This window comes from Leucoraja erinacea, chromosome 14 (assembly GCF_028641065.1).
Source record: "Leucoraja erinacea ecotype New England chromosome 14, Leri_hhj_1, whole genome shotgun sequence".
NCBI lineage: Eukaryota > Metazoa > Chordata > Chondrichthyes > Rajiformes > Rajidae > Leucoraja > Leucoraja erinaceus.
The window spans coordinates 8187158-8202115 of NC_073390.1; the positions used below are offsets into that span (position 1 = coordinate 8187158).

The 14958-nt window shown below is 42.1% G+C and overlaps 1 protein-coding gene across 11 annotated transcripts in view; it reads right to left on the reverse strand.

The window, feature by feature from the left end:
- Positions 1 to 14958, reverse strand: part of tnk2b (tyrosine kinase, non-receptor, 2b) — a 227609-nt gene that overhangs the window by 60486 nt on the left and 152165 nt on the right. For all 11 annotated transcript variants that reach the window (XM_055645536.1, XM_055645534.1, XM_055645532.1 and 8 more), the window contains exons 3-6: positions 14411 to 14481; positions 6552 to 6764; positions 5735 to 5887; positions 2648 to 2925 (exon numbers count right to left, since the gene is read on the reverse strand). In XM_055645536.1, coding sequence (XP_055501511.1) covers positions 2648 to 2925; positions 5735 to 5887; positions 6552 to 6764; positions 14411 to 14481 — 715 coding nt within the window. The remainder of the gene's footprint in view (positions 1 to 2647; positions 2926 to 5734; positions 5888 to 6551; positions 6765 to 14410; positions 14482 to 14958) is intronic.

Genomic DNA, 14958 nt, shown 5'->3' on the forward strand with positions numbered 1-14958 from the left:
GAATCCAGGAGGAGGAGGAGGAACGTTGCAGACAGGCGAAGGGGTCATCGCTGGGTGGCGAGGATTCCTTACCAGAGGAATAGGCCTGGAGGTGGAGGCAATGGAAGGTGAGCTAACATCATGGCAGGCTCAAACTCATTGGCATGTGGACATGGAGGTACAAAGGAAACTGCTGTGGACTGACAGTACTGCATCAGAACGAGGGAGGACAGGGGAGATAGTGAAAACTCCTGTCGGGTGTCAGAGGTTATGGGGAGAAGGCAAGATAATGGGGTTAGGATAGAGATAGATCAGCCATGGCGAATAGCGGAGTAGACTTGGTGGGCAGAATGGCCAAATTCTACTCCTATCACTTATGACCGTATGACTCCACAAGGGTAAGGACTGGGATCAGAGGGGGACAGTAGGATGGACAGACATTTGGAGGAGCTACTGTGGGGGGATGATGTGAACTGAAGTGTGGGGGTAGGAGAAATAGCATGGTTAGAATAGGATGAAGGGTAGCAGGACTTGGTGGTGCCATTATTGAGGTGCCCTGTTAAAGGGGGAGCAACGGGATCCAGGATAGCCCATCCATGAGATGCAATTGAAGCTGGAAGCTAGGAGGCATCTCATTTTCTGAATAGGCACAATATAGCCATTTGAACACTTCGTAGAATTCAACTATTCCAGATCACGAGTCTTTCTAGTTTGCACTAGAACTGGCTGACCCTGTTTAAGGTCAATAAAATGTGACTCCATTTTTTTCTCCACATTTGCTGCTTGACCCTCTGTATTTCCAATGTTCTCCATTTTAGTTCAGATGTCTTGCTTTTGTAGTGTTTGATATCTCTCAGTTCCAGAATTGTTTTCCACTCTCTTCGGTTCTCATTCCCGTGGTATTTACATCTCAAAATAGAATAGCAAGGATATTCTATAGGTAGAATAGGGTTGATTAACATGCACTCATCATCTTCTCTTATTCGTTGGAAAAGCTCCCTCTTCTGTTGAGAACCGTAATCAGATAAAATAATGCGTAGATAATAAAAAGGAAAGCTGCAGAACAGCTCAAATAAGTACTATTGCTTCTAACAAGAAACGGAACATCAAAATCTTCATATATTCTACTTAAGATGTTCCAAATTCGCCTTAAAGGTGCAATGGCACCACCTTCAGGAAAGGTTCTTGCACGGTGTGAGATGATTATGAAGGTAGACAAAAGTGCTGGAGAAACTCAGCAGGTACTGCAGCATCTATGGAGCGAAGGAAATAGGCAATGTTTCGGGCCGAAACCGTTCTTCAGACTGGGATGAGATGAACATGATATTAGAGGCAGACCTTCCACTGCTTTAAGGGCGGCACAGTGGTGCTGACAAGAGTTGCCACCTTATATAGCCAGACCTGGGTTCAATCCTGACTACGGGTACCGTCTCCCTGTGACCGTGTGGGTTTCCTCCCAAACTCAAAAGACGTATAGGTTTGTAGGATAACTGGCTTCAGAAAAGTTGTAAAGTTGTCCCTGGAGTGTAGGAATAGTGTTAGTGTAAGGACTGATCGCTGGTCAGTCTGAACTCAGTGGGCAGTGCTATCTCTCTAAAGTCTAAAGGTATGGAAAAACTGATATCTTTGGGTAGTTATTGAGCACGTGGTTCCTCCTGAAACACAAAGCAGGTGTTCAAGAGGCATTTGAAATTGTAAATCTGCCCACTCGAATGAGAATAACATGCCCACTCTTTTCTTCGCAATATCTAGTCGATTTAGCTCCACACGGTGACATGATTCATGTGTCCCCAGGGCTAACTGGGGATTGGGGACCACAGATTTTGTCCCTTCGAAAAGAAATGCTTACATTAATCAATTAAAGAAGGATAAGTACTTTACTCAGCAATAGATAGAATTAAAAGCAACATGGATGTTCTCCAATACTTTACTTCAATAATTGAAAAGAAGATTTGAGGAGTGGATATTTAATGTATTACATCTGTTAGCAACTTATGTCAAATCATCTATAGATCTAAGTAACAATATTCATGAGCTCTTCAGTGCAAACATCAAATCTGTAAGGTAATCTATAAGATATAGAACCATCGTTAAACTTTGATTCAACAAAAGAGTACATTACAATAGTAAAATGAACAGTATTATACTTATGAATCCTATTGCTTGATGTAAATGAGCCATGCAATATCAGTTGCATAAATCGTTGCTCTACACTGACAAAGCAAGGTAAATGATGGAAAATACCTACTGCAATATACTTATAGAAGAGTTTTGAACACCAAATGACTGTGGCACAAACCATTGGATATTCCTAAATAACCTCGGCTTGCAAATTCATTTTACTGCATAGTTAGAAAGACGTGTGCGACATCACTACAGTTAGAATAGAAACCGCATGTCAGCCAATCACGTTATATTGTTAGCATTTATAGCACTGAAATGTCATGTTCTGCCAGCTAGAACAAAAAAATGTAACAAGATCTGTATAGGCAAGCAATAAACGCTATTAGTTACTGGAGTTATTAGAGGCGTTCTCATTGAATGGTACACAATTCTGACGGTTCAATAGACTTGATGTGGGATGCATATTTCCTTTGCCTTATGGGGTGGGGAGTTGTTTGGAAACAGTGGTCACAATTTCACGATATTTTAGTGTAACAACACGTACCAAGCAAAGGGAACCTTGCGATGTTCCTGCATGACGTAGTGATCATCATTCTGTGGAAGAGCTCTCATGAGTCCAAAATCTCCAATTTTCACCAACTCATTCGAGGCCAGTAAAATATTTCTAGCTGCCAGGTCTCGATGAATAAAGCGCTTAGACTCGAGGTAAGCCATGCCATTTGCTATCTGTATTGCGTATTGGCACAGTGTTGAAATGAGAAAGTAGCCTTGGTTTTTTCTCAATCGATCCAGTAAAGAACCAAGTGGAGCCAGTTCTGTAACCTAAAAAGCAAAGTGAAAACTGTCAAACAATGTGCTTGGCCTCACAGCATAGAGTGTGGTACAGTGTGGAAGCAGGTCCTTCCGCCCAACTTGCCCACACCGGCAAACATGTCCCAGCTATACTAGTCCCACCTGCCAGCATTTGGTCCATATTCCTCCAAACCTGTCCTATCCATGTACCTGTCTAACTGTTTCTTAAATGTTGGTATAGTCTCTACCTCAACGACCTCACCTGGCAGCTTGTTCCATACACCCACCACCCTTTGTGTAAAAACGTCACCCCTCAGATTCCTATTAAATCTTTTCCCCTTCACCTTAAACCTATGTCCTCTGGTCCTCAATTCACTTACTCTGGGTAAGAGACTATGTGCATCTACCCAATCTCTTCCTCTCATGATCTTATACACCTCTATAAGATCACCCCTCGTCCTCCTGCCCACCAAGTCCCAGCCTACTCATCCTTTGCCTATAGCTCAGACCCTCTAGTCCTGGCAACATCCTTGTAAATTTTCTCTGTACCCTTTCCAGCTTGACAACATATTTCCTATAACAGGGTGCCCAGAACTGAACACAATACTCTAAATGTGGCCTCACCAAAGTCTTCTACAGTGCATTCAGAAAGTATTCAGACCCCTTCACTTTTTCCACATTTTGTTACGTTACAGCCTTATTTTAAAATGGATTAAATTACTTTTTTTAATCATCAATCTACACACAATACTCCAGAATGAAGAAGCAAAAACAGGTGTTTAGAAATTTTTGCAAAGTAATTAAAAAGAAAAAACTGAAATATCACATTTACATAAGTATTCAGACCCTTTGCTATGACACTCAAAATTGAGCTTAGGTTCATCCTGTTTCCATTGATTATCCTTGAGATGTTTCTACAACTTGATTGGAGTCCAACAGTGGTAAATTAAATTGATCGGGCATCATTTGGAAAGGCACACACCTGCCTATATAAGGTCCCACAGTTGACAGTGCATGCCCGTAAACCTCCAAGAGAGGTTTGTGTCGAGACACAGATAAAACAATTTCCGCAGCATTGCAGGCCCCAAAGAGCACAGTGGCCTCCATCATTCTTAAATGGAAGAACTTTGGAACCACCAGGACTTCATAGAGCTGGCAACCCAGCCAAACGAGCAATCAGAGGAGAAGTTAGGATGGTGACCAAGAACCAGATGGTCACTCTGACAGAGCTCCAGAGTTCTTCTGTGAAGATGGGAGAACCTTCCAGAAGGACAATGCTATCTGCAGCACTCCACCAAACAAGCCTTTATGGTAGAGTGGCCAGACGGAAGCCACTCCTCAGTAAAAGGCACATGACAGCCCTCTTGGAGTTTGCCAAAAGGCATGAGAAACAAGATTCTCTGGTCTGATGGAACCAAGATTTAACTTTTTGGCCTGAATGCCAAGCGTCACGTCTGGAGGAAACTAGGCACCGCTCATCACCTGGCCAATACCATACCTACGGTGAAGCATGGTGGTGGCAGCATCATGCTGTGGGGATGTTTTTCAGTGGCAGGAACTGGGAGACTAGTCAGGATCGAGGGAAAGATGAATGGAGCAAAGTACACAGAGATCCTTGATGAAAATAAATTTGAACTTGAACTTAAGCTTGAGCATTCTGGACCTCAGACTGGGTGGGGGTACACCTGCCAACAGGACAACAACCCTAAGCACACAGCCAAGCCAAAGCAGGAGTGGCTTCATGACAAGTCCGTGAATGTCCTTGTGTGGCCCAACCAAAGCCCAGACATGAACCCAATCGAACATCTCTGGAGGGACCTGAAAATAGCTGTGAGTCGATGCTCCCCATCCAACCTGACAGAGCTTGAGAGGATCTGCAGGGAAGAAAGGGAGAAATTACTCAAATACAGGTGTGCCAAGCTTGTAGCGTCATACCCAAGAAGACTTGAGGCAGTAATCGCTGCCAAATGAGCCTCAACAAAGTACTGAGTAAAGGGTCTGAATACTTATGTAAATGTGATATTTCAGTTATTTCTTTTAAATTTGCGGACATTTCTAAACACATATTTTCGCTTTTTAATTATGGGGTATTCTTTGTAATTTGATAATTAAAAAAATGAATTTAATCCATTTTTGAATAAAGCTGTAACGTAACAAAATGTGGAAAAAGTGAATGGGTCTGAATACTTTCAGAATGCACTGTACGTGACCTCACAACTTCTATACAAACGGTGCAAGTGCAACATTTATGAAAACACAATTCCTCAGGAATCCAGTAGAAAAGCAAGGCAGCGTCACTTCATGTGGGAATTTTAAATCATGCAGTTTCCTCATTCCAAAGCGAGAAAATATAGTTTGCCAGGTACAGCTGTGTAACCTCTGTGACATGCCTTTTATTTCAGTCTCAGTGGAGAAAAGTGATGTTCCCACCCTCTGCTGATGAGTTTGGCTAGTTTCATTCATTCATTTCATTCATTCTCAATGGACATAGATCCGCAGGATTAAACTGGTTCAACTTAGATGCAACTGGTATTAATTTGGCAACTTACTCAGTGAGACCATAAACGATGAAAATGGAAACCGTACACTGCTGAACTTGCAATTCACACACATTATCAGGATGTGTGAGTGGGAACAGAGATTGCAGCTGCTCTCACTGTTACCGGTACAGGCCTAATCTTGTCACAGTGGAAAACTACAGGCATTTAGTGGCAGAAACTACACGTGGGCTTTATTCAATGGTGATATTTAAAAAATAGTTACTGAAAAGTAAAGGATGCAAAACAGAAATGGGGATTAAAAATAATAAAATCAGATCCGTTTCTAAATTGCTCCTCACCATTTTCATTGGATGGGTCAGAACAACACCATATAGGCGGATAAGGTTAAGATGGTCCAGAAAATGCATGGCATTCACTTCTCGTATAAAATCATCCAAAGCATCGGGTTGATTTAACACATCTGTTTTCAAGCACTTCACAGCCACGTTCATCTGGTAAAAAGAACAAGTTAGCTTCAATTACCATTTGCTATTTTAAACTGCATTCCAGGAGTGCCTCGTCTTCCTATTAGCGTAGAGAAATAAAGCAACAACAACTAAAAGCCAAAGGGATTCTGTTTCATATCACAAATCATAATATCCAAAACCCATTCCCAAGGCAAATTGACAAAAGTAAATGAATTCCCTCCATTCTTCGGATTTCTGAACACTTTAACATATCATATATATGTGCGTGCGTGTGTGTGTATATATGTGTGTGTGTATGTGTGTATCCTATGTGTGTATCCTATATATATATATAAAGGAGGGTAGCAAGCCATTTAGACCAAAGGTAGTACTTGTGCTACACAGAAGATTGGCTCTTAAGCACAAGTGCTGACGTGGTGGTGAATTTCAGTCATTTGTTGGGTGAAGTTTCTAAGTTCTTAATTAATGAGATTTCTAGGCCCTAGTTCCAAATTTACCTGCAAATACAAATGTTTCCAATAGAAGCATATTAAGATCCAGATACACAAACCTGGTTGTACAATAAAAACAGGATTTATTGTAATAGTGGAGAAAACCAAACGAGTTCCGATTAGTTTCAGCCACTGGACTTATTTTTTAAGCTTCAGTCCAGTTTTGAAGCATAATCACCTCACAAGTCAGTACTTACTACTTTGCCAGAAGGCGACTGCCAATCACCCCGCCTGACAACTCCAAAGGATCCATCGCCTAATTTCTCATAAAACGTCAGATCTATCTCGCTGATCAAACAGGTCAGTGACTGGTTCCCTTCTGGCGGTGGTGGTGGCGGAGTTGGTAGTTTGCGAAACGTCGTTCCCGGCTGAGGCTGGAACTCGGATTCGGGTCGCTTTCCACTGAACACCTGGAAACATACAAATAGAATTAGAAAAGCCCAGTGTCACACAAATCTGGAATAATTTTTTTTTAAATCCTGACAGGCCGACAGGTGTAAGTGTTCAGAGGTCTTAGCCATCGTTGCATATGAATCACTGAAAGTTAATGAGCAGGTACACCTCGCAATGATGAAGGCAGATTGGACATTTTCTATCATTGCAAAAGGTTTCAAGTACAAAAGTAAAATGTCTTTCTGAAATGATATCGGGCCCTCGTGATACTGCTTCTGGAATGGTGTGCACAGGTCTGGTCCGAAAATTGATAGTTCGCAAGAATCTACTGATCTACATCACAGCGTTCTGAAAGAGGTGGTGGATCGATGATCTGGTCATCATCTTCCAAATTGTGATAGATTTGGGAATAGTTGCTGCAGGTTGGTGGGTGGAAAATATGATCCTAATATTTAAGAAAAGAGAAGAGAAAACAGGGAACTACTAACCTGACATTTCCATATGGGAAAATATTGTACCTAATACTTGCGTATTTGATATCAAGACACTTCGGAAATAATACCACGATTGACTAGTCAAAATTAATTTATGAAAGAGAAAATTATGCTTCACAAACCCATTGCCATTCTTGGAAGATGTCTCTGGCAAAGTTGATGAGAGTGAATGTGAGTGATATCCATTTGACTTTCAGAATATTTTTAATAATGGTCCATGCGGATTGATGAGCAAGCTTAGAACACATGGAACTGGGCCTGGCATCCAAGTGTGAAACAAGAGAGGATCAACAGATAGAAAACAAAGGATAGGGGGAACAAATGATTTTTGCTAGTTGGCAGATTGCATTAGTTTACCACAGGGATGGTGTTTGGGTTTCGACAATTCATAACCTATATCACCAGCTTGGCTGAGGGGACCGAATGGACCATTTCCACATTTGCTCATGACACAAATCTAAGTAGGAGTCTGAAGAGTCTTGAGGATGGAAAATGGCTTCAAGGATCCATACACAAGTTGAGTGAGTGGGCTACAACACAGCAGATAGAATACAACATGGAAAGGATATAATCAATGCTGAGGATGATGCACAATTGGAGAGTAAATTGAATGTTGAAAATCAAGTCATAGAACAAGGAAACAGGTCCTCCGTGTCCCTCTAAACCTTGCCTATTACACGTACCTGTCTAAATGTCTTTTAAATTCTGTAAATGTACCCATCAACTCCTACCACAACACGAACCTTGACCCTACAGTTCACCAACCATGTTCATGTTTTTGAATGGCCGAGGAGGCATAAGGAGAAAAACAGCCCACTCCTGTTTCTAAGTCTTACGTTCTAATTTGAATATGCAAATTACAACAAATTTAATAATTGTAATTACTCTTCCAAATGTGACATTCTGTTCACCACACCAAGCATTCTTGTAGAATGAGGTAGACAGTACAGTGCCAATAGGTGCTTGTTGAAACAATAATACATTTAACAAATGTTCAATTACCTCATATTCCCTTTTCAACAAGTGGTTGTGGGTTGATGCAAATGGGTGGCACAACAAAATGGGTGGCACAACAAAGTAACAGAGTAATCCACTGAACTCCAAAAATCGAACTCCAAAAATTGGAACCAGAAGAAACTTAAAGAGTTGGAAGATCACAAAATTAATTTTCAGGATATGTGCTTATGCAGATAATATGGCAATATTTAAGATTTCATTGGACAAACAAATTAAGGCAAAGAGATTGAAAGGAAATAGGAACAAGATGATTGAATGTAAAGAAATATTTGTTTGCATTGACAGTGAAGATGAATCTGGAATCTGAGGGGGTGACTTTTTCACACATAGGGTGGTGGGTGTATTGAACGAGCTGCCAGAGGAGGTAGTTGAGGCTGGGACTATCCAACGTTTAAGAAATAGTTAGACAGGCACATGGATAGGGCAGGTTTAGAGGGATATGAACCAAACACAGCCAGGTGGGGGTAGTGTAGCTGGGACATGTTGACCGGTGTGGCCGAATGGCCTGTTTCCATACTGTATGACTCTATTAATGTAATTCACAGCATCTAAACAGAATCGCGTTGTCAGCTTGCTCCTTTAAGTTGCTGATTTATAAATTCTATGGTAAAATTTTGCAGATAATCCTGAGCGGAAGAAATAGGTAAAATTCAGCTTTGTCAAGGGCATAAAATAGATGGCAGTGGTTAAGTTGTCATTTTATACACCACCTTATTTCCCAAGCCAATGATATTAATGAAACACAACGTCAGGCAGTATGTATAACACAGTAGCTGCCACCTGCCATGTAAACCCTGCCAAGTTTAATTTTATCCTCATTCAGACTATCTGCTCTTAGTTTCAAAAGCATACTAACAACCTCCACATGGGAAACCAATTATCTTGATTATCAATAAATAATTAAAAGCTACTGCCCTTTCAGAATTAGTTATCTCTCTTTATATTTAAAAGAACTGGGAATTTTTTGGAGAAGAAAATCAAATCAGAAATATTTTTTTCAAGAAAATATTTCATAGCATATAGAGGATTCCAACTTTCCCGTGATCACAATATTATTACTTTCAGAACGTAAAGAGTTGTTCCACCATATTTCACCTGCACTGACTAACTAGATGGTTATTTAACTTCTAATGAAGACAATTGTGCCAGCAATTCACTGCAATCAAGGGATATATGGAAGAAGGTCAAACACTATTAAAACTGTCAATCTATTCCAGACATTCAAAGGGTTAAATTTCCATTCCACTGAGGCATGGCGATCTATTAGTTTACTATAATTATAAAAAAGGATCAAAAGATTTAGTCCCTTTACAGGAAAAGACTACTTGTTAAAAATAATAATGCTGTAAATAGGAGGCAGTTTATTTATATTTGTTCCACACTAAGAATTCCTGAGACTTGCATTCACCCTGAATGATAAAAGCAAGTATAGATTTCATCACAGGGAAGCTGTGATTTGTTGATTGATTGGTACCAGGACCTTGAGCTGCTGATTACACTATCAGTCATTGCTGCCAAAAATGGCAATATACAGTTGTAATTTTAGAAGATACTTAATCCTGGATTTCCTGTTTGTTTATAATCCTGGCACACAGTCAGCGATGGACACATTTTAACCAAAGGTCTGTGGAAATTCTGGACGAGAAAGTAATCACAGATTCCACTGCAGCCCCGGAAATAACAACTGATAATAACTACATGCGAAGCACAAACAAGTCATACACAAGTGAAGTTTCTCTTTCTTTCTCCAGAATGTTCCACGTCTCTCCTGAAACAAATCTACTTCGGAGAAAAACTCATGAACAACCAATTCCTGCAACTGCAAGGTAACAGCATGAAGTCTGGTGACGACCAGCAGAGGTTTCTTCAGCATCACCCTCCACTCTGCACCCAGACAACAAGCAGTGACATAAAAGGCTTCACACAAACATTTGCTTTCATCCAAATCTTATTGCTATTAAGCTAAACCCATTGAACACAGGCTAACTGTGGAAGCAACACTGATCCCAGTCAAGATAGTGATGATGGGGCCTGTGAATATCAAGCATATCTGGTCACCATAATCTTTACAACCGGGTGATTTCATAAGCTAGTATCCTTCACTCACTGCAGCTTCCAAGAAAATGTATACAACATTTGTCATAGTTTATGACATGTTCTGCTTTCTCCAGACTTAAAATAAACTGTTTTCTAAGTAAACTAACTTTGATCGCTGTATGCCAAGAATAAGCCAGGCACTGCCTGACCTCCAACTCATTAATTAACACATAATGTGTAGGAAGGAAATGCAGACGCTGGTTTAAACCAAAGATAGACACAAGGCTGGAGTAACTCAGAGTAACTCTATGACGTTTCAGGTCGAGACACTTCCTGAAACGTCACCTCTTCCTTTTCTCCAGAGATGCGGTTTGACCTGCCGAGTTACTCCAGCATTGTGTGTCTAATTGACATATAAGGTTGGATAGTAACTTTGCTTAAAGATGTCCACCTCAGATGTCCACATCTAGTCTATGAAACAGAATCCACCTTGAAAGTTTAGCAAAAAAACAAACTATTGAAGAATTCAGGGGGTCTGGCACCATCTGTGGAGGCAAAGTGATGGTTGAGGTTTTGGGTCGAGACTGTGCATCAGAGGACAGGTGATAAATTTCCATGTCACTGCAGACAATGTAGAGAGGAGATGGCCAGTATAAAGAAGCGAGGGGGGGGGGATGAGTTAGGACCTGGCAGGCTCTTGGTGTAACCAATTGAAGAAGGGGATGATGGCAGATAGTCAAGTGGGGGAATAGAGAGAAATGGAGTTGGGATTTACAACTGGTGGTTGGCAGGTCGAGAGAGAGAAAAAGGAGCAGATGGTATAGGCAGGTGAGGTGAAGCAAACCATTTGAGGGGTGCAGGCATCTTTGTTTTTTTTATAGATTCAAGAGATGTGGGAGTATTTAGTCGAGCCAGTATTTAATTGCCCAACACTGGTTGTCCTTGAGAAGCGGTGATGAGCTGCTTTCTTGAACCACTGCAGTCCCTGAGGGTACCTGTGGGTACACCGCAAAATGCTGTTGGGGAAAGAGTTCCACAATTTTGACCCAGTAACAGTGAAGGAACAGCAATATATTTGCAAGTTAGAACGGAGACCAACTTCCAGGTGGTGGTGTTCCTATGTTTTTGCTGCCCTTGTCCTTCTAGCTGGTTGAGGTTACGGGTTTGGAAGGTGTTGCCCATGGAGTCGTTGTAAGCCAAATTCATACAGCACAGAAACAGGCCCTTTGGCGAACTCATCCATGCCGGTCAAGGAGCCCCATCTAAGATAGTCCTGTTTGGCTGTGTTTGGCCCATATCCCTGTAAACCTCTCAAATGCATGTATCTGTCTAAGTTTCAGTTTATACAGGTGCACAATCTTTTATCCGGAGTTCCAGAAACCGAAAAGCTCCGAAAACCGGACATATTTTCCAGGATGTCATCTGCACACCAAAGCTCGTGTTTGGCGCCAAACTTGACCCGAAACGACCCACGGTCAACCCAGGTCTGTACTACTGTAGCGGCTGCCTCCTCCCCGGAGACCGGGGAGACACTTAAACATCTGTAAATCATTGCTTAAATGTTAGTCAGTTAGTTTGGAGGGCTTTTATGTGAAGGGGGGGGTGAAGGGGGATACTTTAATTCTTAGTCCCCTACCTGGTCGGAGAGGCGGGGAGCGGGCAATGCCTTACCGGGTCGCCGTGCAGTAAGCTCCGGAGCGCTGTGGGGCTGCGGGCGTCCGGCCCCGGGCGGCGCCGGTTGTAGCTCCGACCCCGGCAACTCTACATCTGGCTGCGCAGCGTCCAAATCCAGCGCGACCCGCGGCCGGACGCCCGCAGTCCCAGCTCCGCGATGTTGTGTGTCGGCGGCCACAGCGCTCCGGAGCTTACCGCACGGCAACCCGGTAAGGCTTTGCCCGCTCCCCGCTGGTATCCCAGCGCTGCGACGCCGCCGACTCCCAACATCGCGGAGCTGGGGCTGCGGGCGTCCGGCCGCGGGCCGCGCTGGATTTGGAGCGCTGCGCAGCCAGGGGTAGAGTTGCCGGGGTCGGAACTACACCGTCGGATAAAAGGTTGTGCACCTGTACTACCTTCCAAAACTGCCTCCTTTGGCACCGCGTTCCACACACCCATGACCCTCAGTGACAATGTTACCAATTAATCTTGGCCTTTTCACCTTAAACCTATGTCCTTTGGTTGTAGATACTATTACTCAGGGTAAATGACTGCATATTCACCTAATCTATTCTCCTCGTGATTTAATACATGTTTATAAGGTCACCCTTCAGCCTACTGCACTCCAAGGAATAGAGTCCTAGCCTGCCCAACCTTTCCCAACAGCTCAGACCTTCAAGTCCCGGCAACATCCTTGTAAATCTTCTCTGCACTCTTTCCACCTTAATGACATCCTTCCTATAGCAGGATGACCAAAATTAAACCAACATCCTGTACAACTGTAGCACAATATAGGGCTACACGGTGGCGCAGCGGTAGAGTTGCTGCCTTACAGCACTTGCGGTGCCGTAGACCTGGGTTCGATCCCAGCTACAGGTGCTGTCAATAAAGTGTTTGGATGTTCTCCCTGTGACCTGCGTAGGTTTTTTCAGAGATCTTCGGTTTCCTCTCACACTCCAAAGACATACAGGTTTGTAGATAAACATTGTCCCTAGTGTGTGTAGGACAGTGTTAATGTGTGGGGATCACTGGTCAGCAAGGATTCAGTGGGCCGAAGGGGCCTGTTTCTGCGCTGTATCTCTAAACTAAACTAAATTACACGCCAACTTTTATATTCAATAGAGAAATAACAAACTGCAGATGTTGGTCTACAAAAAGAAGACACAATGTGCTGGAGTAACTCAGTGGGTTCGGAAGTATCTCTGGAGAATATGAATAGGTGACCCTTCTTCAGGCTGATTTATGGTGGGGGGGGGGTGAGAGAAAGCTGGAAGAGCAGTCCAAAGCATGTTGAGAAATAGGTGGTTGCAGGCAAGGTTTTTTTTCTTTTAGGTAGAAGGTTGATCAATAGCCAGAGATGAAAAGACAAATTATGTGAGCTAAGGATAGAAGTACGAATTGTGAAGCCAGAGGAAGGAACATAGGTGGAACGGGACGGTGGAGGAAAGAAATGGGAGCAAGTCCAGGTGGAGCACAGGGAAGGATGGGGAAATGGGGCTGATGAGGTTTGTGTTCATAGCATTAGGTTGTAAACTACCCATTATATTGTTCCTCCAGGTTGCATGTGGCCTCACTCTGGCAATGGAGGAGACCCAGGACAGAAAGGTCAGTATGAGAATGAAAAGGGGAGTTAAACTGATAAGCAACCAGATGATCCAACAGGCCTTCGCATCCGAGCACAGGTGTTCAGCAAAACAGTCGGCAAGTCAACGCAAGATAAAATCCTGAATCATTGTTGTCTGCATTCCTCAAAAAGCATTTCGAAACATGCACATATACACCTATATCTGCAAATGTTTAGCCCATTGCCATAGAAAAAGCAATTTTATCAGTTTTTTGCCCAATGGAAGGATGCCATCTACATATTATTACCCTTTCCTGCAGATTTTATTTCACGCTCGCCATGGCTCCAAGTATCAGCATATAATTAAAAAATGAAGCAAATGCTCGAAGGGTGGCAATCTTTTGTTTTTGCCCTCAAGCATTGCATTTTTTCCTCATGCATAAAGGCTGACATGTTAATGTACGGCATTGTGCACTCTCCATAATTCAATCAGTTACTGGGCAAAAGTCAAGGTGAGGGCATGGAGCAAATGTCATTTATATAAGCAGCCAAGTTTGGATACCCAGGAGTTGGGAATAAAACTCCCATTTATTTTCTCCACTGGCCCCTTCCTCCTATATTCCTTCCTCTGGCTTCACAATTCATACATCTATTATCCTTATTGCACACGTTTTGTCTTTTCATTCAAAGTTCAGCAAGTTCCTGAATTTGTGGACAAAGGGAAAGGTGCAAACTAGGTACATTAAGTGATTTTTGATCATCTAAAACAATGTCAGGCTCTACACAATTATACAGAAGACAACATTAAAAGGTAATTGTGTGCTTTCTGTAGAGAATACTTGGAAATTATCTTACTGCAGAAACAACAATTATACATCTAGCATTGTCACGGACATACCTTGCTCATCCACGATTTGCGCTTGCAAATGGCCCTCCTTCGTTTCACAGCTTCCCATAGTCGCCTCTGGCCTGCAGAAACACAAATGTGTTCCCTACTAATGAACGGTTCAACAAAACCCACAAAATAATTATTGGTGACATAAACACAGATGCAAGTTGTTAAAACTGCCAACCCATCTGTCTGCATATAATAATAGTAAATTTGTGATATAATACTAATGAATTTGTGTTTAACTACTACATATTTCACACACGCAACAAACTGGTTATTGCAATTGAAATGCACCTTCCAGTGAAAGTTTTTTTTAATTCTTATTTCATTTATGGCATACTGACCCACTTATATACAAGGATTTGTAAAACATTTATTAAGTATTCATGCTAAGAATGCAATTAACTGTGATACTGTGCATGTTAAAAATATAATAGAATGAGTTGTAGACAAATTTAGTTATCTCATTGGGTTGTAAAATAAAATGCATTGCCCATTCGATTACTCATCATACTCTAAACCATAAGTTAATCATTCATAAAAGGTGATACCAG